Here is a 23,952-nt window from a genome sequence, read left to right as displayed (position 1 = left end):
ATTATTGATATAAACTACCTTCCTCATGGGTTGAGGGAGAGGGCCCATTTTGTCCGGCCACCAACTAGGCAACCAGAAATTTGCATTGTTGCCAAACAGAACCACCTCCATCTTACTGGAATTGAGCTTAAGACAATTTTGATTCATGCAGCAACCTACAGCTGTTAAATAGTCCTGGAACCGGGTGGCCGTATCATGTAACCTGTCTGGGAGCAGTGACACAACGATTTGTATGTCATCTGCGTAAGATGTTAAATTGAACCCAAAGGATTCAATCCAAGGCGCAGTTGAGCGACATAAACGTTAAAAAGAGTAGGACTAATAGAAGATCCCTGAGGGACCCCACATGGTAACAAGAAAGGTTTGGATGTAAACCTCCCCAAAGCAATCGCCTGAACCCTGTCCGAAAGAAAGGATTTGAGCAGCATCCTTCTACCCCGATCTCTCGCAGCCTGTCCATCAGTAGACTGTGATGGACAGTATCAAAGGCCGCAGAGATCCAACATAATCAGAGCAGCGTATCCTCCCTGATCAAAACTGGTTCTGATTTCATCGGTGGATTTGAGGAGGGCGTATTCCTTACTATGCCCACCCCGGAAACCATATTGAGTAGGGTCTAGACTCTGAGAGGCTTCTAGGAATGCACTAAGTTGTACGTTCATAATCTTTTCAATTATTTTAGCCGGTAAAGGAAGTCTAGAGATTGGTCTGAAACTATTGGAATCCTTGAGATCGAGATTGGATTTCTTCAGTAGGGGCATTATAGATGCACTTTTCCAGATCTTGGGAAAATAGCCTTCTTCAAACATTGCGTTGAAAATAGGTGTTAAATGGAGGGCATCTGGTTCCGCCACTAGTTTAAGAGTAGATAGTGGGAAAGGGTCAGTTGGTGAGCCCGATTTGGCCGACATGATCATTTTAAAAATCTCCTGGACTGAGACTGGAAGGAACTTTTCAAGTTAGATGGAAGCGTGAGCTGTTCAAGACAAATCTGAATTGGCTGTAGGGCGGATCTTAGTCTTGGAACCCGACAGCGAGATAAAAATAGTATCTACCTTGTTATAAAAATATTCGGCTATGGATTCACACAGCTCTTGGCTGGCCTCAATCGGAGGGGGGGCAGGATGAGCCAAGTCTGTGACAGTTCTGAACAATTCCTTTGTCAAATTCTTCGCCTGGTTGATTTTATTTACATTTATGCTCCTGACCCTTACGTAGAGACACTTTGTGTGCCAACGACCGACGGGGTCTACCACCCTCTCCATAATAGCGCACTTTACATCTGCTAGATCTATGTAGTATCTCCTGATCCGCTACTTGATTGTGTTCAGATATCAATTCCTTGATTTGGGCGAGAGTTGTGGGAGAGGGGCATTGTTCATATTCCCGTTCCAATGCACTTAGCTTTTCAGCTATTCCACGTATCCTATTCCGGAGATCCTTTAATACTCCCGCCTGCGCCCCAATACATTCCCCCTAATGGTGACCTCCCAGAGTGTGCCCGCACTGTCAACCGAGCCTCCATTTTTCGTGAAAAAAATTGGATGGCAGCACCAATCGTGGCCCTGAACACCGGGTCAACTAGGGAGGACTGCTGTAGCCTCTATTGAAACAGCAGCCTTGAACATTCAGGGACACTCGGTTCTAGAAGCATGGAAGAGTGGTCAGAAAGCGTTTTTGCCAGGTGCTTGATGGCGACAGTCCAGGGGCAGACATCACTGGAAGCCAACCAATAATCCACCCTGGACAAGGAACCATCCACCATGGACACAAATGCACCCTCTCTACTAACCGGATTTCGGAGCTTCCATATATCCTTGAGACCCTCAACCTCCATAAGTTCAGTCAGCACCTGTGCAGCCTGTTTCCCCCACCCCACCGCGTCCACAGAGCGGTCCAGCCTAGGATCCAGACATACATTTAAATCACCGCCCCAGATTACACCAGCTGGAGGGAAGGAGGAGATATGCCTCTAAACATCATTGAAAAATGCTGGATCATCGATGTTAGGCCCATACGTATTCACCAGTAGAATAGTTGTGGCTTCCAATTTGCCCAGGACTAGAACCACCCTCCCTGCTCATCAGCCTCAGACCTATGCAATGTAAATGGGGTACATTTCTTGACTAGAATTAACACTCCTCTAGAATAAGAGGAATACGATGCTGCCACACACACCACAGCCCAGCGAACCCCCACATTTTTCTCCATATTTTTAGTAAGATGCGTTTCCTGGAGAAAAGCGACCTGCACATCTTGCCTATCCAGAAACGCTAACACATTACGGATCTTTTTGGGGTTGGTAAGCCTGCATACATTCCATGTTATTATCTTAACAGTACCACCCGGACTTGTGTTGAACCGTCATACTTAACAAGATCACCCATTGTGTATTTCCTATATAGGAGCGTCGTGCAAAAAAAAAAATACCTGTATCTTACCATGTCTGCCAAATTACCCCCAATCCCCCCACCGCCTCCTCCACTCACTTCAGCACTGCCAACTTGCTAAAGACATCCTAATAGAATAATAGAATATAAACAAACCGCCCCATGAAACCAGAGTCCAGTGAAATTGTCGGTGTACACCCATTAGGGATCACTAGAGTGTATTCAGCCTCCCAATGGATGGGGAGGTGGCCGATCTTTTCTATTGTGTCAGCATTACAGCACAGTCAGTGTTCAAAGCCCAAGAGGCCACAGTTGTCTCGCCCTTTAATACAGTACACATGTGGACAACAAATCGTGGGACCAGGAAGAGGCCACCTCAGGACGGGACATTTCACATGGTATTGATCAGTTCCAGCGAGCATCCCACCTCACAATGAACTTCAAATCAATCAGACCGCGACCTCCAGCCCACAGCCATACACTTACAGTTTGCATGTGCAGGCCGAGACTCACTGTTCTTCTTCATTGGGATCGCTAGCGGTTTCATGGTGATGCTTTTCAGTGATTTAGCATGGTCCATTTCGGCTTTCGGATTGCTGAAGATCCTGGAGGCACCCTCCGGACCAATCCTCAGGCGAGCAGGGTAAAGTATTGCATATGGGATTTCCTCCACCAGCGGCAACATTTTGACTGGGACAGACTCCCTTCTGGTCGCTTGGACCGCCATTATAAAATCTTGTAAGAAAGCCAACGCATTCCCCTGAAAGTTGATGGAGCCTTTTTGTCGGGCCAAGCAGAGTATTGCGTCTCGATCTCTATAATTTAACAGCCGCTCACTGATGGGCCGTGGTGGGGTACAAGGGATCGGTTGAGCCGCAGGTCATCGGTGGGCGCGCTCAACTATAAGCATGGGAGACAAATTGTCCACACCAAAGGTATGTTTGAGCATCCCCTCCATGTATATCTCCATTTTACCAATGTTGGTCGACTCCAGCAGACCCGTAATCCTCCGGTTGTTTCTCCTGGATCTCGCCTCCAAGTCCTCATTCTTCGCCTGAATAACTGGCAGCACTTTTTCCATAATCAGGGTTTTATTGGAGACAGTGTGCAAGTCGTCTTCTGCCGTAGAGACACGTTGCTCAACTTCGCTCAGCCTGGTGCCCTGTTTGTCGAGCTTCGCAGCCATGTGATCCATGCATAGGTTTAATGCGTCGATCTTTCCATCAATTGACTGGAAGCTATACTGCATCACCAGGAGCGTAGTCTCCAGATTCGGGGCAGTATCCGATGGAGCTTCTACCTCGGAGTCCGAAGCATGTTTAGACTGTAATCTGCCCGGCTTACGCATCTCAAACGTGAGGCGTATTTGCGTTTTATCGGTTTTACCCATTGTGGCCAGCACTCCTGTGGCACCAACGGTCGCCGCTCACCACCACCCAGTCAACCCCAAATACATTTCGCAGCGAACCAAACCGCGTAGTTTACACGGGTGTATGTAGTTTATAGAGCCAGATGACACACAGCACAGTCCTGTACCTCTTTATCTACATCCGCAAGCCATTACTATATGTGACACAGCGTCAGGGCGCGCAGCTGCCAAAGCACTTAGCTGATATCCAGTAGATCCGGATGTGGACACTACATTGGGCCCAGAAGCAACTTTCCAGCCTCCCTGGCATCAGCAGCAACCAGAGTGTCCATATGAATCGCGCGAGGCACACTGCAACATTCCACTCGTGCCAATCAGAAGAGAGGTTTCGTCCGGAGCGCCCCCACTCATTCCTATGCTGCCGGGCCCACAGAGTTGCAATACCACAAGCTTTTCAGTCACACTGTGGGGATTCAGCACCGCATCAGCGCCAGGCCACTAGTTTGAGCTAGGCCATCAGGGGTGGCCCACCATCCCAGGACACAGCATCAAGGTGAGCATATTGTAACATTCAGGCTCTGCACAACAGCCCCCACTGCCAGAAAGGAACTCACTGTGGGTATATTGCGGTTCGAGCTCACCCGCACTAGTTCAGTTAACCGCTGCCCAGCTAGTTAGCTCAGCAGTGCTTCCGCAGGCTCAGCGCCCTTTCAGTATTGCGATGGCAGTATGGCCGAAAGGCCTCCATGCATCTGGCAGCACCGCCCGGCCAGCCAAACACTCACCTCTCCTCTGCCGTTCCCAAATTCGGTTTTCGGGCAGACAGCTATTCCGGTGTTCGCACGGCCCCTCCCTGGCACACTGGGACCCCAGCTGCAAGCAGAAACGAGCACGGCCCACAGCCACGAGCAGCGCCCGCCATGTTGTTTTTCGCAGCCACTCCGCTTTATGTCAAAATATTAGCTCACGACTGCTTTCACATGGCCGCAAACAGCGTCAATCTGGTCCATGGCACATTACTGGCTCAGTGTCTCGTTGGATGTGGCTTTCTGTCACTTCGTTATGCAGGATTCTGGACAGATTGTAGATCGGCCGGCAGAGCTGCACTAATGCACAGCCATCTTGCAGGGCGCCCTCTAGCGCCCCCCATTGTTTGTTACCTTGAATTGATTTTGTAATATGAATGTATGTATTGTGACTCAAAATTTGACTATTAGAAATATGATTCTATCAAGTATAACATTTTGAAGAATAATGCCATCCTGCCATTTTCCTTGTACAGCAATACATTTACAAGTGTTGTTGATTTATTGCATAAGTAGCGGTCTTTGACCATGAAATAATCACAGCTGGTGAGGTATTCCGCCAGAGACCACAAATAAAAAGTGGTTTGCTTGTTTAATTCAGTTAATCAGTCCTGTTAGAGCTTTTTTCCATTATTATAACTGGTCACGAGTGGCATACCCATCCGGAAGTGACGCAAGATTTCTTTCTATAGTAGGGAGATCATTGGTTAGATCTGTTCGCCTCTGAAGAGAAAGCGCAATGTCAGCAATTTTGCGCATGGGAGTTTCCAATGGCAGCGCTCGCTCTGGTAACGCTTTTCATTTCAAGTAGAGCGCCGGCCTCTTCTACGCATTTCCGCCCATACCACTACTGTCCGGAGTGCTCGAGAAGATCAGGAGAGATCGGGCCCAAGCCATTCTTGGGGCTCCGGACAGGGCACGGATAGTTTAGTATCCCGAGCTTTTGTAGATGAGCATCGATTCTCTGATCAGGCTGCCCTTTCTAATGGGTCTTCTGTCACAGAAGCATGGGAGGGTCCTTCACCCGAAGTTGTCCACCCTCCGCCTCCTTGCCTGGAGACAGTTTACAGCTTGTGACCTCCCTCCCGAAGTCTGTGAATTTATTCTAGCAGCCAGGCGTCCCTCCACAAAGTCGGTATATGCCTGCTGATGGCAAAGATTTTGTAAATATTGAATATAACGGTCTGTTGACCAACTGTCTGCCTGTCTTTCTTACGTTCTTCTTTTCATTCTGTCCTTGGTCCAGCAGGGCTTTGCTCTGGCCAATCTGAAGGTTTACCTTTCGCCCCTTTCTGCTTTTCTTTGATTGCCAGCTAAGCCGTCACTTTTTAAATCCCCTAGTGTACATAGATTCCTGAAGGGGCGTACTCATTTGTTTTCCCCTTCACCCTTTATAATGCCCCAGTGGGACCTTAACTTGGCTCCACCTACTTTATGTGTGCACCTTTTGAACCACTACACAATTGCCCCCTCTGGCTGCTTAGTATCAAAACAGCCTTCTTAGTAGCAATAACTTTTGCCAGGAGGGTGAGCGAATCGCAGGCTCTATCATTTCAGCCTCCTTACCTGACCATCTTCCCGGACAAAGTAGTTGTAGGAAAGTGGGATCTGGTTTCATTTTTTACCCCCCACTTTTTACTGGTGTCAGTATGTTTTTTTTTACTAGTCTGACTAAGATCCTGTTAACCAGTCACTGTGCTTCCTCCCTACATTAACAATGGTAAGTAGTGTTGTACATTCTCAATTACCTACTGGCGTACCCTTGTATGTCCTTAGTATATGGTACCAGCCTATAGGTCGTCCATTCTCCAGTCTTTGTGATTGTGGTCAGCCATTTTTATACATATAGAGGACATCAGTGATTACCAGATGTCTACCTATATAGTGGCTGCACGGAACCCTTTGGAATCATACCCCAACACCGATTCCACCTACTGGGGGATCCCTTAGGTTACCCCCCTGTACTCCTGGTTACAGCCTGTCAGGGTCTGACATCAAGCTAGTACTGCTGCCGACCACTGACACGATTCTGCCATCCTGCTGCTGAGCCAAGCTCTAGCAGGGAAAGGTAGAAAAATAGGTTTCCTGTCCTAGGGAGGTGGGTGGGGGTGCTTGCCAGCGCCTCCAGACTGCTTTGAGTGGGACATTTGGTGCTCTCCTTACATACTCCAGTTGGAACCAGTTCTGGGAGCCCTTGGCTCCTGCTCTTGCCCGAAACTGGACAAAGGACATGGGAGTATCCTCCCCTCTGTCCAACCCCTCCTCTGGGAGGGACTCCTGAGTTGTTCTGACCCTTTTCTTAGGGTATAAAAGGGCTAACCTGTCCTCAAATTCGTCGTGGGACAAGACGCAAGCCTGAAACCATGTAATTCTTTGACTGTCTAGACCAGGGGTCTCCAACCTCTTCTGTAGTGAGAGCTACTTCTGATCAGTGAAAATCGTTGTGAGCTACTAAAGGCAAAGCATCTCGCACATTTTTTCGAGTGACCCCTCCCCACGCTCAGTTTCATGGACTTTAAGTCTAATTTCTTTGGAGCCCATACTGTGGTTTGAACAAAATACTTAAAGTTCCCTAGAATATATTCTCATGTTTCGAATTTCACTCTAGGGCACATTAAATGCTTAAAAAGGTCTGCTTTATTTCAATATTCTATAGTACTCATCCCATCTCCGATTACTAAAACATCACAAGTCACCCTCACATTCAAGCGGTGCATGCCATGAGGATACTGTCTCTGAAGGGCACTCTCTAGTTGAGCTACAAACAAAGCAGAGAGTGTTGTAAGGGAAAGGAAAACACTTGAATGCTGTTATAAATGGAACAGAAGCTACTCCCGGACTAGACTGGGCAGCTGAGAATGGGGTTCTGATCCCTGGCAATGGGAAGATGGAAGCTGGTACTGAAGGTGTCTCAGTATTCCCACATTGAGTTTAATGTGCTCTCAAAAACAATACCTTGGAGCACAGCACTTAATCAACAGCAGAAAAACAGGGTTTTCCATGTACCTCACATACACAGCCCGGTAAGTGCCTGCTCCCTGCATCTCACATGCAATGTCATAAGTTTGTTCCCCGTATTTTACATGCAGTCATCTGTTTACTCCCTGCTCTGCACACACAAAGCAACATGCCAGCTTGTCCTTGTACTTTAAATGCACAGCCTCATGTATGCCTCCCCGCTTTGCACATGTACCTCTGTACCTATACCTCACATTTACTGTCATGTAAATGTGTTCCCTGCACCTCACATGCACAATGTCATATTTGCTTGTTTTTTGCACCTCACATACACATCTTCCTGTGTGCCAGCCCCTCCAGTGCAGCTTCTTGGGTGACCCCCTCCCTGTGCCCCACATTCGCAGTATCAGTATGTTCCCTACACCTCACATATCCTCATGTTTATCTGTCCCTTCACCTCACATACAGAGCTCCCGCTCTCTGCTGCACTTCAAAGTTTCAGCTATCATGTCTGCCTGTTTCAGTAGCCAGCACCTCGTGTGCAGAGTGGTATGTCTGTTCTTCATTGTTCAATACAGATATAGAATGTTATAGGGATCGGCGCACCTTCTGAAGTAAAATGAAAAAACGTCTTTGGAATATTGGGCTCCATCTTCTTGAGTTTACAGAGGTGGGAGAGCAGAGTTCCAAACTCCCAATATTTTTATACTTGCAAGTAGTGATGTGGAACCGCCACACAATCACCACAATTGTGTGGTTTTTCTACATCACTGCTACATGTAAAAAGATATTACAAGTGAGGAGGCATGCACTTTCTAATGTGAGAACGCATCAATTCGAAGAAAAATTAAAATAGTTTTTTTTTTCAATCTAAATTCAGCAAGACAGCATTTTTAAAACGTTCAGTTCCAAACCTATGACGGATATTTTTTTCCAACATAGAAATCACGAGTGCATTATTGATCTCTTCTCCCCCTCCTCACCCTCTCCACAGCATGCTCTCTTGACTGTGGCTCTGGGCAAGAATATTTTTGGCGCCTGCGGCTTAGAAAGACTAAGGACAGGGCAGGGGCTAACAATTATTCAACAATAAATTCAGTGGCCAGTGCGCAGCAACTAGTTCAGGCCAGGACTTACCTAGTGAAAGACTCAGAGTCGGACTGGAAAAGGCAAGTGGCGCGGACACTGATAGGGCGGTAGCAGTTTAATACTGCCTGTTCCAAGCCACTTGCACGCCAACAAGATTTTTGCTGTGCTGCTCCGCACCTGCAGTAAGCATGTCGCACAGGATGTCAGTAAGCACTGTGCAGGGCTCCTGAAGGGAGTGGGAGCAGCTCCATTTCATTAGTGCACACGTTGCGCACGGTGAAAAAGCGGGGTGCCAGGCTCTTGAAGGTAGGGGGGGCAGATGGGCTACGCTACGATGCTGCAAATAACGTCATCCTCTTCAGCCCGCCCAGCTAAGCTTAGGCCTGGTTAAGGTGAGGGCGGGCAACGGCTCTTAAAAAAAGGCCCAAAAAATGATAAAGACTATGAAGGGCTAAACAATTAAAATGCCATCGCGAGCTACTCACGGGGCCTCGGCGAGCTACCGGTAGCTTGCGATCGACCGGTTGGAGACCCCCTGGTCTAGACACTTGGACTTCGCTTGGAACCGAGACTGCATCAAGGAAGACTCCTGCTGTTCCTGGTCTCGCTGTTCTGCAAGTCTTCTTCGTCGTCTGTGTCTGTGCTTTTTCCAGGATCTTCAACAGACCTGTTAGCATCAAGGACACCCGAAGTAATCTCCCTTTGAGTGAAAGAGTTGCTCCCCTGTATCTGCAGGCACCGCAATGAAGCGGACTGGTCTGCTGCTCCTGGCGCCCCACGGACTTTGAAGGGCTCAGCAACACAGGTCATGGTTCTGCAACTCCCTCGTTACCTGAGCTGACCTCTCAGCAATTTTCAGGCCAGTATCCCTCGTCAAAATCGATGGGACTGAACCTCTGTGCACCGCATCAACCTGCCGTTGCCAAGGCTTGTTGACTCTGTACTCCAGAGATCTTTGGGCTACAAGAAGCTTCAGCCTCCAGCATTTCTTCATGCCGAGATCATTACCTTTGGTAAACCACTTTCTGATGGATTCTCTACCGAACCACAGATTCCTCACTACCCTCCTGCTTCCCCGTTCCGTGGAATGGTCTCTTTTTGCATCTAAAAAAGTCTAAAATTAGAGATCTGCACACTGGTACTTCTGATTGTTGTTAGGCTCTGAGGGAAGAGTTCAAGAAAGAAACTGATGTCAAGGGGCAGGTGTTCTTCTTATACGCGGTACCATCATCACTTCTGAGACAGAACTAAGTCAGCAAGGAGCAGCATGATGCCACCTACTGGCACATGAAGAAATGTTTTAAATCTTCTGAATCCAGTTGTCTGGCACCTAAGAATATGCTGAAGGGGAGGAATCTGCTGTTAGATAAAGTATCTATCTGAAAGTTTGTTATTGAAAGCAAGTCTTTTGTTCGTTTGCCCAGTCCTGCAGCTACAGCAGTCCACAACAATAGCCATTCTAGAAAGTTCATTTGATGTCAGCTGTGGCTTTGAGATCTGTTGTGACATAATGTTCGAGGCATGTGGGCTGCTGAATTTATATCTATGCATAGATCGCCGCCTAGTGTTGGGTCCGGATGATTGCACATTGTTGTCCTGGAAGAGTCTTCGAAGTATCACGAGATAGGTGGCTCCTCCCTGGACTACAGTGCGCATGGACATCCCCTCCATGCTCAGATTGTTTTTTTCCGCCATTGGGTTCGTATGTACTTCTTAACTCTCGTTCGGAAATTGTAATAGTTACTCTTTTTCGAGGCCAAAAGGCCTTAGGGGCGTCGGTATTGTCTTTCGTTCGGTGCCTTTCAGTTTACTGTTCTTTGAACTCGACTTCGGAAGACTTTTAGTCTTCGACGCCAAAGGCCCGTCGACGATCGACGATGGAACGGAGCCCGTTCAAGCGCTGCCCCGTCTGTAACTCTAAATATCCCCACATCGACGTGCACCCGGTGTGCAACAAATGTCTCTCACCGGATCACGACGAGGCCAGCTGCATGGCCTGTTCGAAGTTCAGGTCGAAGAAAACTCTCCGTCTTCGACGCGCTGCACGACAGTCGGCGCGTGAATCGGCACCAGACCCTGAAAACATCTTCGGTGGTGAAGACAACGAAAATGTGCAAGACGACGAACCGGAACATTCGGACGCCGCGTCGGAACAAGACTCCTCCTGTAACGAGGACGAGGAACAACTCTACGTCCATGATGAAGACATCGTCGAGGTAGGAGACGACGCACAACCTCTTGGAGCCGTCGACGATGACTCAAGCGAGGAGCTAGGCCCAACCGCAGTAGCGGGGCCTCATACAGACACTTCCACGGCTCAGTTCGAGGCATCGCCGAAAGGCCTTAGCCAAGATCTTCGACACCGTTCTCTAGTCCCGCTTCCAGGCCCGACTAAGAACATTTCCAATGAGCCATCGGTCGATCGACCACTCTTGGTGGGGAAATCGAAACCGAAAGCAAAGGACCCAAAATTGAAACCGAAACTGTTGGAAACAACTGTCGGCTCGAAGACTTCGGAGCCGTTCAAGTCAAAAAGGGTGCTCGACCCCTCGGAGTCGACAGGGGGCGTCGACCCGAAGATCGGAGCGACAAAGACTGTGTCAGCTGTTAAACACGTCACGCTCACGTCGTCGTCGGCGTCGAAGCACGGCTCCAAAGATGGCGACTCTTCTAAAGGACTCAAGGCCCAAAAGGCCGTCGATCCAAAGATCCAGAAGCCGCAACTGGTCAAGGCCTTCGAGCAGAAAACCACCATCGGCTCAAAGGAACAAACCTCCGCCGACAGCACGAGCGTCCCTGCTCCGCAGCAACGCGTCGAGTCGACGAAAATGCACAAGCACGCGGACCAGTCGGAGGCGGTCGGATCGAAGTCGAAGACTTCGAAGCAAGTCGGTCCGTCACCAATGCCTTTGGCGCCTATCAAATACGGACTCCCCCCCGACGGCTAGACCTAAGGCTGTGCACCTCCAAAAAGCTACCGACTCATCCAAGTCCACGTCAGTAGCTGCACCCGACCAGCCTCGGACCGAAGACGTTCAGTTCCAGCCACCAAGCTATGACGAACAGTCAAAATTATACATCGACTCCGAATCAGGCAGGCTCACCGTTTACAAACGAAAAATCAGACCTGAAACACCTATGGAGCCTTACAAAATACCACTCAAGAAAAAGAGGGACTCCACTACCTCTCCAATTCTTTTTGAGCCTATACACACATATAGGCAAGGCTATTCCTACTCACCCACGACGGTCACTGAGGACGTGGGGGAAGAGGACAATGATGAGCAGTTTAACTACCCCATGGACACAGATCAAGATGAGTCCCAGCCATGGGCTGACACTGTTGACCCTGATGAACCTCACACCACCCCTGACACTCAGTCATATGCGGTCAAAACTTCCCCTGCTGAAGACACTGCTGCGTTCAACGCACTCATTGAAAGGGCGGCACATAACCATGACGTAGATATGCACGCTGACCCTGTGGAGGAGGACTTCCTTTTTGATACATTCTCCACATCAGAAAGATCTGTAAAAACTCTGCCTATGCTCAAAGGTGTGCTCAAACATGCAAGTGACATTTTTAAAGAGCCCACTAAGGCAAGGGTGGTAAACCCAAGAATTGAACGGAAGTACCGGCCTGCGCCTGTAGACCCTACCTACATCAAGGGCCAACTCCCCCTGGACTCCTTGGTGGTGGCTAATGCTCGCAAGAGAGCGACTCGCAAACAACGGGTGATGCTCCTCCTCCGGACAAAGAATCCAAGATCTTCGAAGCCTCTGGGAAACGTGTGGCTGCTCAAGCTGCTAATATTTGGAGGATCTCCAATAACCAAGCCCTGTTAGCAAGATATGACAGGGCACACTATGACACTTTAGAGCAGCTCCTTCAACACCTGCCAGATACTTATAAGGAGGGAGCAGAAATGCTTATACAGGAGGGAAAGTTAATCTCCAACGCGTCCATTAAGTGCGCGTTAGATGCAGCCGACGAGCAGCTAGGGCCATTAACAGTAGCGTTATGCTAAGGAGGCATGCCTGGCTCCGCATCTCTGGATTTAAATCAGAAATCCAGACTAACCTGCTCAATCAGCCAGTGAACCCTGACTTCCTCTTTGGTCCAGAAGTAGACACCACTCTTGAGAAAATTAAAAAGGACACTGAAACTGCGAAATCCATGGGGGCTCTGCAGTCTCAGCAGTTCAGGGAATGTTCCTTTCGTCGCTCCGGTAACAGGGGAGCCTCGAGAGGACAAGCGTCACAACAAACCCAGTACAACAAGGGGGGCACGCAGTCCACCTATAACAAGAACAATAGGGGTGGATACCGTGGAAACAGCACCAAAGGCAGGGGACGTGGAAATAATAATGCCATATCCTCCGCCACTAACAAGCAGTGACGTCTTGTCACTGCCCCCTGCCCATATAACACCGGTCGGGGGGAGACTCCAGCAGTTCCTGCCAGTCTGGGAAAGCATAACCACGGACAGGTGGGTGAGACAACTTATACAACACGGCTATTGTCTAGAGCTAACTTCCACTCCACCCAACATACCCCCAAGGCACCGTCCTATGTCCGCAGAGCACATGCACTTATTGCAGCAAGAAGTCATCTCCAGGCTGCAAAAAGGGGCTCTAGAGCTCGTGCCTGTAGAACAACAAGGTACAGGGGTGTACTCTCTGTATTTTTTAATCCCAAAGAAGGACGGATCCCTCAGGCCCATCCTAGACCTCAGGCCCCTAAACCACTATATCCTATCAGAACACTTTCACATGCTCACGTTACAGCAAGTTCTGCCGTTGCTCAGGCAACGAGATTTCCTAGCAACCCTAGATCTAAAGGATGCCTATTTCCACATTCCCATTCACCCCAGTCACAGGAAATATCTCAGGTTCACCATCAACAACCAGCATTACCAGTTTAAGGTCCTGCCTTTCGGGGTCACCACGGCCCCCAGAGTGTTTACAAAGTGTTTGGCGACCGTGGCCGCGCATCTTCGGAGACAGCACATCCATGTCTATCCGTATCTGGACGACTGGCTAGTACAAGCAAAGTCAGCCCAGCAGTGTGCCGACCACATGTCCCGAACAATCCACCTCCTACACAGTCTGGGATTTTTGCTCAATTACCAAAAGTCACATCTGCAGCCCGCACACGTACAGCAGTACCTAGGCGCAGAAATAAACACGCTCGCTGCCACGGCGCACCCCAACTTAGCGAAAGTCAACAGCATGCAGGTGCTGATTCAAAGGTTCAGGCCACAACACTCACTCCCAGCGCAGGTTTTCATGCAACTAATAGGCATGATGGCCTCTTGCATCTTTATAGTCCCTCACGCGAGGCTACACAGGCGTCCGCTCCAGGAATGCTTAGCGCAACAGTGGAACCAGGCTCAAGGACAACTAAAAGACCTAGTGTTGGTGACCGGTCGTGCATACAACTCTCTGCATTGGTGGAACACACAAAACCTTTGCAGGGGACGACCGTTCCAGGAGCCTGTACCACAAATAGTACGAACGACGGACGCATCTCTCCAGGGCTGGGGAGCGCATGTCCTCCATTACACAGTGCAGGGACTTTGGACACCGCAACAGCAAAAGATGCACATCAACCTGCTGGAACTGATGGCAATCTTCATGGCGATGAAGGCGTTCAAGTTGCATCTCTGCAACAAAGTCGTGTTGATCCAGACAGACAACATGACTGCGATGTATTACATCCAGAAGCAAGGGGGGACACACTCTCCACAATTGTCACACCTAGCACAATGCATGTGGAAGTGGGCCATTCAGAGGAACATGTTCCTCCTGGCGGAACACCTCCCAGGAAAGGACAACCAGATGGCGGACTTGCTCAGCAGACACAGCCATCAAATGCACGAGTGGGAGATGCACCCCTCGGTGCTCCAGCCGTACTTCCAACGGTGGGGTCATCCAGAGATAGACCTCTTCGCCACACACGAAAACGCAAAATGCCGCACCTTCGCCGCCAGGTTCCCACACCCGCAGTCTCAGGGCAATGCGATATGGATGAACTGGTCGAACAGATTTGCGTACGCCTTTCCTCCAGCTCCACTCATACCGCTAGTGGCACGCAAACTGAGGCAACACTCCATGACGCTCATCCTGGTTGCTCCAACGTGGGCAAGGCAAGCGTGGTACACCACGTTCCTCGAAGTCTCCGTGGTTCCCCACAAGCGCCTCAGACTCACACCCAGTCTCCTCACTCAGAGCCATGGAGACATTCAGCACCCGGATCCACAGCAGTTGAGCCTTGCAATATGGCTCCTGAGGTCATAGAGTTTGGCTACTTAAACCTGCCCCCTGACTGCATGGACATCATAAAGGAGGCTAGGCGCCCTACCACACGGGCCTGCTACGAGGCCAAATGGAAGCATTTTGTTATCTATTGCTCTAATAACAACATAAATCCGCTTGATGCTTCCACGCAAAACATCATAAGTTACTTGCTACACCTATAGAAGTGTAATCTAGCGTATAGTTCCATCAGGATACATTTAGCAGCAATGGCAGCTTATCTCCAAAATAGACAGCACCTATCCCTTTTCAGAGTGCCAGCCATTAAGGCTTTTATGGAGGGACTTAAAAGGGTCATTCCTCCAAGACACCCACCTTCGCCTGTCTGGAACCTCAACATAGTCCTCACCAGGCTCATGGGCCCACCATTTGAGCCTCTTCACTCTTGTGAGATACAATTTCTTACATGGAAAGTGGCTTTTCTGGTGGCAATTACGTCGCTAAGACGGGTTAGCGAGCTGCAAGCCCTCACCATTCAGGAACCTTTCATTCAGATACATGCTAATAGGGTTGTGCTGCGCACCAACCCTAAATTCATGCCCAAGGTAGTGTCACAGTTCCACATCAACCAAACTATTGAACTACCTGTATTCTTCCCAAATCCTGATTCAGTGGCAGACAGAGCACTGCACACACTAGATGTCAAAAGGGCTCTCCTGTATTACATAGACAGGACTAAGGATTTCAGGAAAACTAAACAACTGTTTGTTGCCTTCTCTCCACAACACAAGGGCAACCCAGTTTCGAAATCAGGCATAGCCAGATGGATTGTTAAATGCATCCAAATCTGTTATCATAAGGCTAAACGCACGTTAACAGTTCCCCCAAGAGCGCATTCCACGCGCAAGTTGGCGGCATCCATGGCTTTCCTAGGTAACATCCCTCTAGAGGACATATGTAGAGCAGCCACATGGACCACCATACACACATTCACCAAACACTACTGCGTGGATGTACACTCCAAACAGCAAGCTGCTGTAGGTCAGGCTGTTCTCAGAACTCTTTTTCAGACTGCTGCAGCTGGCACGGGCAACCGCCGCTAAGGAGGGTACTACTATTTATTCTATGCATAGATATAAATTCAGCAGCCCACATGCCTCGAACGGAATATGCTACTTACCAGTATGCATCTGTTCTTGGCATGTAGGGCTGCTGACATTTATATCGCCCGCCCTCCTCCCCGGTGCCTGTCGCAGCTGTAGCATTCAGAATTCACATAATTATTCTCATGCATGGTCATCACTTACTCTATCACACCCCATCTCTGCCACAATGGCGAAAAACAATCTGAGCATGGAGGGGATGCCCATGCGCACTGTAGTCCAGGGAGGAGCCACCTATCTCGTGATACTTCGAAGACTCTTCCAGGACAACAATGTGCAATCATCCGGACCCAACACTAGGCGGCGATCTATGCATAGATATAAATGTCAGCAGCCCTACATGCCAAGAACAGATACATACTGGTAAGTAGCATATTCCTCATCAGCTAGACCCTTTAACACATCTTGCAGCTCCTCAAATATATGCTTTGGTTGGTCATTGGAAAACCTTTACATAGTCTCCCTGAAGAGACTTCGTAATGATGCTGCACTGCAGCCTACTGGGCTATGGCAGATCTCCAACAGGCCTGCTTTTTTTGATATGGCTGAATGTAATAGGGTGGAGGAGTACCTTTTATACACTGCTTCTTTGACGCGTGACTTTAGTTGACAGTCTACCCTCATAAAAGAGGGCTTTTTGATTTTTCTTTCTTTTAACCTTTCGCAGTGTCTTTGAACGGTGTTTGCAGTTATGACGATTTTTAAATCACTAGTACTGTGGACCCTGCAATCAGATAGACGTAGTTTGGCTGAGTTGGAGAGGAGAAGTGTGTTTCTGATCTGCAATTTTCTAGTATCATACTGCTTGCTTAATAGTTTCATGCATTCTTGACTATAAGGGGTTTTCTTGACCTATTTGGAAAAAACTCGTGCTCAGCCGCAGTGTAGGTGTAAGGGTCTTTCTGTGCAGTCTTCTCACACTAGGGACAGTTAACAAAAAGCCAAGTCATTCCTCTGGCAAAATATTAACAAAAAGTTCAGAAATAGAACAAAATTGTTTATAAATGCATATTCTATTAAATACATCAAGTCTAAGCTTAATAGTACAAAACTAAAGGCATTTTAATACAAGAAGAGGTAGAAGTCAAGGATGCTGTCCCAGAACCCACAAAAAAATAATTTTTATTTTAGGGCACGATGACGGGAGCTTCGAGCTACCTTAAAAATACAGTATCATATTTATGCTCTGGAAAGCTGCTACCAATCTGGCTCAATTTTACTGGTTTTTTTTTTTACTTTGTTTCCTGACGGGGTACAGGAAATATAGTGAGCACCTTGCACCAGTGCAAACAACCCTTATGGTGATGGTTGTAAAGTCAACCTTATAGACCAGCTATCCTAGTGGTAGCATGGACAAAGCAGTCTTAGGCTAAACTCAAGAGGGGATGTGAAGCCAGCTGTTTTACCATATGTAACCCCTTTAATACCAAGTGAAAGGACACCACACAGGTTGTATATCAAAATATATATGTATTTATTTCTAACACAATCCTCTGAACTCTTTATGAGGTCAGAGGCACCATCACATAACAAGATACTTAATTAAAATACAATAAGTTGCACAAAATACAGTAATGCCCATGGGGCACTTCGAACCATATACTAAAATAGTGGTATAAGAACCACGTCACGAACAAAGGAAAGGCCTAGGGCCTGGAGAATCGCTGGGGCTACGCTGTACTACCAAAGGATAGGGAGCAGAAGGCCCACGGGATGCTCGTGCAGTGTCTTTACACGCACGCAAATTACCATAGAGTTAGAATGGGAACGAAAGAATTGGAAACTAGTTCTTTTAGGACACTTCCGGATGGACTAGGGAAAAGCTACTTGAAACTAGGACACTAGGATAGTCAATACCCACAGGAGTACCGAAATACTCGTGTTACCTCACCCACAGGAAGCGGGTGCATAGGTGTCAAAGTGTGTCGGGTTTCGTCGCTGATTCCTATGGAGCCTTGGAGAAAGATGCTGCAGGCGACCAGGAGAGAAGTGTCCGGTGGATCCAAGGCGGAACGAGGATGAAGAGTACCTGAAAGCAGAGGGGACAGAGTCTGGGTCACTAGCCAGTGACCAGGAAGGAACCAGGAAGGAACCAGGCGATGTCGCGAAGCAATCAGGTGATGTCGTGAAGCTTGTCTCTGCAGCCACGTGGACCAGGAGGTGTCGACAATGACCAGGAGCTGGATACGGACTGTCCCACGAAGGCTCTCGCTGTCGGCGGTGTCGGCTTCTGGATTGGAGTCAACAAGCCTTGGCAAAGGCAACCCACGCAGGAATCGAAGATGGCTTCTTGATCAGACCAGCAAGGTCTGATGAGCTTCTCCTTTTTAGGGAAGCAGAGGCCAGTCTGGAGCAACCAGACCAGCATTGTAAATTCAAAGGTTCGTCATCACAGAGGCCACTAGCCAAAGGGCAAGTGACCGGACAGATGCGTAGAGCAGGAAAATGCAGAAGGGCCCCATGCAGAACTCGTGGAGTGTGGAGGGCTGATCTTCGGTGCAGTTGGTGCTCGGGGCTGGGGCTTCTTTTTTTTGTTGTTTTTTTTGGGGAGAGTTTTATATAGCGCAAACTAGACCCGAACCGAATCAGGTATCAGAGCGCTTTACATAGCACCAGTTACGTTACATGAGGACGGACACACATTCATTTTAGGGACGGGGAGATTAAGTGATTTGCCCAGAATCACAGGACGTTTTGGCGTCGTTACCGAGACTCGAACCCAGTTCCTCCAGGTCCGAGGTCGAGCGCCCTAGCCGTTAGGCCAACTCCTCTCGCCAACTCTTCTCAATCCCCAATGCACAACTTCGAGGGTGCCTCAGAAGTTGCACGGAAAGCAATTTGCTGGCTTTCCAAGACGGCCGGTCCCACGTCTCTCGTCGCCTACACGGGTCTCAGCTCTGCTGTGACTGTGGATCGGGCTGTTAGAAGTCTTGAAGTCCGGGTCTTGTCAGGCTCTGTGCTCGGGCTCCGGCAGGAGCGTCGACAAAGCAAACCGTTGATCGCTGGATGGTGCCTGCTTGCACAGGGTGGTCACTCCTTGACCACAATGGAGATTCTTCAGTCGTCTTCTTGCAAAGTAGATCGTCGAAGGTCCAGAGTTTTGTTTCAAAGTTTCAGTCAGGATAGATCTAAAGTCTTGGGACTCAGCTCCTACCTATGTACCAAATTTAGGGGCTGGGTTACCTGCTAGGTCCCTCCTATGGGTGGGACCCAGGACGGGGGTGGTTACACCCTATTCCCTTTGTCCAGTTTCGCGCCAGAGCTGGGGCTGGAGTGCCCCAGCACCGGTTTGAACTGAACTATGCATGGGACACCTTGTGTGCCACAGGCAGTGTCTCATTTCATTCAGCCCTCCCTGCCCCAATACACTATAACCTGTCTGGGGTGTTGCTAGCACCTCCCAAGACAGGATACCTATTGTCCAAGCCTCCCTCGCTGGAAGGACTCCCAGTAGCAGGAGGTCAGACTTTTGTCTGTGGCAGCAGCATCCATTTTGTGATGCTGAGGCTCTGGTTAACTTTGACCGGGATTAGTAGGAACAACATGTCTTCTCCCTCTAGAAGGGTGGAATGCTACCCCCGTCGCCAGAACTGGCGAGGGGGTAGTATTCCAAAGCGTATGACACCGTACATGACATGTTTTGATAAAGCCAAACCAAAGATCGCATTTAACCGCGAGGTTCATAATGCACTTAAGAGTATATGGTATGGCTATATCATAGAACAGCTATAAGGACATGGTTCCGAAAGCTGCAGACAGGCTCAGCTCATGCTAGAGCACCATCTCACATACAACCAAGCACTCTGCCTTCAGGATTGTTAAGGCCTGCCATAGGAGTGACTTATGGGTGCATATGTGTCTATATATAAGGGTAGGTATAGGAATACTATACCTAAGCAAGGGTTGATTACACGACCTTGCCCCAGCTGAGTGATCAGCCAGTTGTGTCAGTTTGGATGGCCAGCAAGGGGTGGCATAAGATATGCTCCAGCCCCTGGTAGACCTTGGGTGCACCTATGCCCTGGGTACCTATAGTACACTGTACAGGGACTCACAAGAGTGACCCAAATCCCAATTGGTGATGTACCTAAAGTACATGGTGTGAAATTTAGAGAGAGAACAGCAGGGCTGTGGGTCTGATTAGCAGGCCCACAGCCACATTAAGTCGAAAACCAGTGAAGCAAAAAAATGGGGTGACCATAGGAAAGCGGACCCTACTCTCCTACAGTCCCAGCCACCAAGTTTTACTCTATTGCCTTTATTATTGGTAATTAACTTATTTTTCCATGATGACATAGGTACTGAGGATCTGCATGGATAATTTGCTAAGAGTTGTTTCCAATTCTGTACTTTTCCTGGCTCTGTATTTTTTCAATTGAAAATTAGGCTTATCTGACAACACCCTCATGAAGCAGATACATCGCTACTGGTGATGATTCCTGCATGACCCTGTAGCCCTGTCACTATAGGAACTCTGGGGCTCAATTAGGCAAGTTGATTAATTTATTTTTTAACCTGTTTGAACATAATATATTATTTTTTAAATGTTTTGAAATAATTGTGGACTCGTGGGAATATCCCACACACATCCTAATACCTATGCCCATAATGAAGATACCCATGATAGAAAAGCATAATTACAGGTAAGTAACTTTGTTTTTAAAGACACCTTGTAAGTTGGTGGAGTGGAGTACTTTCCAGCGTACTGAAAAGTTGTCTGTCATACATTTGTTAATAATTTCTTGGAGTTGATTAAATATTGCACAGATTATGCATCAATAATATTATGCACTGTACTTACTGTCCCTTCTAACTGCATTAATTTATTTTCCTTTTGTTAGTGTTTGTGATTTTCAGACATCTTTATTTTTTAATAATATGCATCTTGTGCTCTGTCTTGCTTTTCTTGTAGATGACAGTGATGGTGATGCTGCTAGTCATTGTGATGAAGGTGACAGCGTGTTTTGTCACCTAGAAGAGCTGAGATATAACCTGGAGCAGGACATAGGCTTCGATAAATTTATTGAGGTTTACAATAAAATAAAGGTCTGTGGTAAAACTTGGTCTAGTTCTATGTCTTAAAGAGCCGTTTGTTCTTACACTATGGTGTTCTAACTCATATTTAATAAGGTATAAATAGTGTTTGTTCTATTATACTTTATTGGCGAACAGTAGTTCTATGAATATGATCATCATATCAAAAAGGACAGTGGTTCCTAATAACAATTATAGCAATGTTTGTAGCCAAATAGTATAAATAATCAATGGACAAAGAAAAAAGAATCAATAAAAAAGTGACGCAGTGGGTGCTAGTGCCAAATGTGCTAAGTGCTCTTATATGGAATAAACAAAAGGGATGAACTTTGATCAACATGTGTAACAAGAAAGCAAGAATAGCGCTGCCCATTAATATAATAAACAAAATGTTAACATTTCGGTTTTATTGAAGTTTTTCATTTTGCCCCTTGATGAAATATAATTACAAATACTGCTGTAATTGTTATTAGCGACTACTCTCTTTTTTTATATTACTTTACTCCAAGACCCTAGGTATTTCTGTTTTTCACTTGTTGATTTGATACGATGAATACAATCCCCTTCAAGTGATGATGATGGCTCACATGCACAATGTTTACATTGTATTTCACCATAAAATTACCAATATCATCCTACCTTGCCAATCAGAGGTCTTTAATGTAGGAGGAGTTAAGTGTGTTTGAGAAAGGGATTTACTACAGAGGCAAACTCCCATGTGTGGAACCCAATCAGAGTGGCTCAGACCAGGGGGATCCAGCAAGTGCTCAAGATTATTTGAAGTGAACAACTGTTGAAGAATACAATTCCATACCGCCTGTAGCCAGGGAGAATAGGTCCCCAAACTAATTGTGCAGATGTTGTGTGTTGTGCTTTACAAATATTGTTTAAATCAGAAATGTATGTGTAGGAGTATACCGAGTTTATCTTTTTGTTCTAGGCGATACATGAGGATGAAGATGAGAGCATTGATATTTGTTCTTCAATAGTGGAGAACATTTTGGGGAGTGAACATCAGCATTTGTATCCTAAAATTCTTCACTTGGTTATGGCCGATGGAGCTTATCAAGAAGGTAGCAATTCTGTTTTTAGTAGCATTTGTACTTTTGTTAATCTGAATCATCCTCTAGAATTATTTGTGTCATTTTTATGCATTGTATTAGGATACTCTGAAAACTATTTTTCTAAATTTCTCTGCTGGCAATAATAAACCAAGATATTGCAATGCAAGTTGGGGGGGAAAGATGCAATACCACTTGAGTATGTTTATTTAGAATGACTATCACATGTCCGGTAGCAATATTACCTACTTATCCCTTTACCTTCCCACCAGCACCTCACTTCCATATTCAGTTTTTAAGTAAGTACTTTTCTGATGCATACATCTTTCCGCAGATTCCTCACCTCTCGAGTGCTCCCAGGTGCCAGACAGGCTGCAGAAAAGGCTTTCATAGTTCCCTCGCACCACTATGTGACACCATAGGCCTCCATTGCTCCCTGTCCCTCCCCAAGTATGTCAACATGGAGTGACATAGTCTTATATCTGCATATACTTATATCTCCACATCTACACACCGATTTATGTAAGAATTGCAACACTTTTTGGTGTCTTCAAACAAATGACAATGTTGCAGGGACATCACCACCAAACAATACAAGTTTTAAACCATGTTGAACGGGGAGATGTCATTTACCGAGCCGCACAAGGTCTGTCTGTGTTATCAGGGGCCTAAACACATCTCCAGATTGTGCAGCAAAGGCTCCCTTATGCACCAGTAGCCTTTCAGGGAGTGGCAGGCCTCACTGTGGAATGACTCATAAAGAGATGTGTCCTGTGTTTCACAGGCAGTAGGTTGCAGCCTCCATAGAAGCCATTATGCAAAGCATTGGTACAATGACTCCTCCCTCTTGCCACCTTCATGCCCGTAGCGTTCTTCTGACAGTTTTGTCTTAGGAGCGGATCTACTCTGTTTGGAGCTTTCCCATTTTTCACTCTGCACCATACAATCCCTCTACTCTTTCGTCTACGGTGGAGTCAGATGCCTCTTCTGCGAATGCCCACCTAATTAGCTGATGTATAATGAAAGTACAGACCTGTTATGAAGAACGACCCTGTCCGCTCCACTACCACAAAGTCTGCTGTTTACCAGAATTTGAGCCATTTTCAGATCTGATTGACAATGCAGGTCACATACCTCAAACGGTCTTCGATGATGAGGAGGTGGAAAGTTTACTCCCCATCATTACACTGGTGCTGCCCTCTACTTAGATTTACAAAACTTCAATGACCTTGATAATTCACCTAGATCTGGTCTGAACTCCTCACACGGTCCTGGCATGGAGCAATGGTAACTCACAGGGTTGCAGAGGTCTTGGAACTTCCTTTTCCATCTGGGGAGACTAATGTCATTTTGCTTATGGAATCCCAGGTCTTCTAATTCTGAGCCTGTTTTACCATTAAAAGAGGCGTTAGTAGACCCCACAAAGTCAGTACAAAGAGAGAAGGTCAACAGCCTCAGCAATTTCCCTCTTCTCTTGGGCTCGTACTAAAACCTCTTTTGTTTACCCACTGACAAAATAAAGCATGCAGTGTGGGGCTGAATCTTCCATTTTGAGCTCACTGGTGTTCAGTTACCTAGGATCAATGAGTCCTGCAAATTGTCCAGATTGGACAATTTTCTCCTAACCCAGGCACATGGCTGTGGTTAATGCGGACCTCACTTGGTAGATTTCCTTAAGCCATCAGGCAAGCTTAGGTGTAGAAACTTACAAGTAAGAGCGGGAAAAATATGCAAGTGGTGTCCCATAGTTACTTTTCTACTGAACTTAATCAGAGAACCTGATTGATCTAATTATAACATTAATACAATAACACCTGTCAAAGAC

General features: G+C 47.3%; 1 protein-coding gene across 3 annotated transcripts in view; it reads left to right on the top strand.

Annotated features, from left to right (window-relative positions):
- NEK1 (NIMA related kinase 1) overlaps positions 1-23,952 on the top strand; it is a 1,042,157-nt gene that overhangs the window by 992,421 nt on the left and 25,784 nt on the right. For all 3 annotated transcript variants that reach the window (XM_078677052.1, XM_078677050.1, XM_078677051.1), the window contains 2 exons: positions 20,945-21,078; positions 22,007-22,139. In XM_078677052.1, coding sequence (XP_078533178.1) covers positions 20,945-21,078; positions 22,007-22,139 — 267 coding nt within the window. The remainder of the gene's footprint in view (positions 1-20,944; positions 21,079-22,006; positions 22,140-23,952) is intronic.

Source organism: Lissotriton helveticus, chromosome 2_1 (genome assembly GCF_964261635.1).
Source record: "Lissotriton helveticus chromosome 2_1, aLisHel1.1, whole genome shotgun sequence".
Lineage (NCBI taxonomy): Eukaryota > Metazoa > Chordata > Amphibia > Caudata > Salamandridae > Lissotriton > Lissotriton helveticus.
Note: the sequence above shows the minus strand (reverse complement) of the source record. Positions and strands in the feature narration are given on the sequence as shown.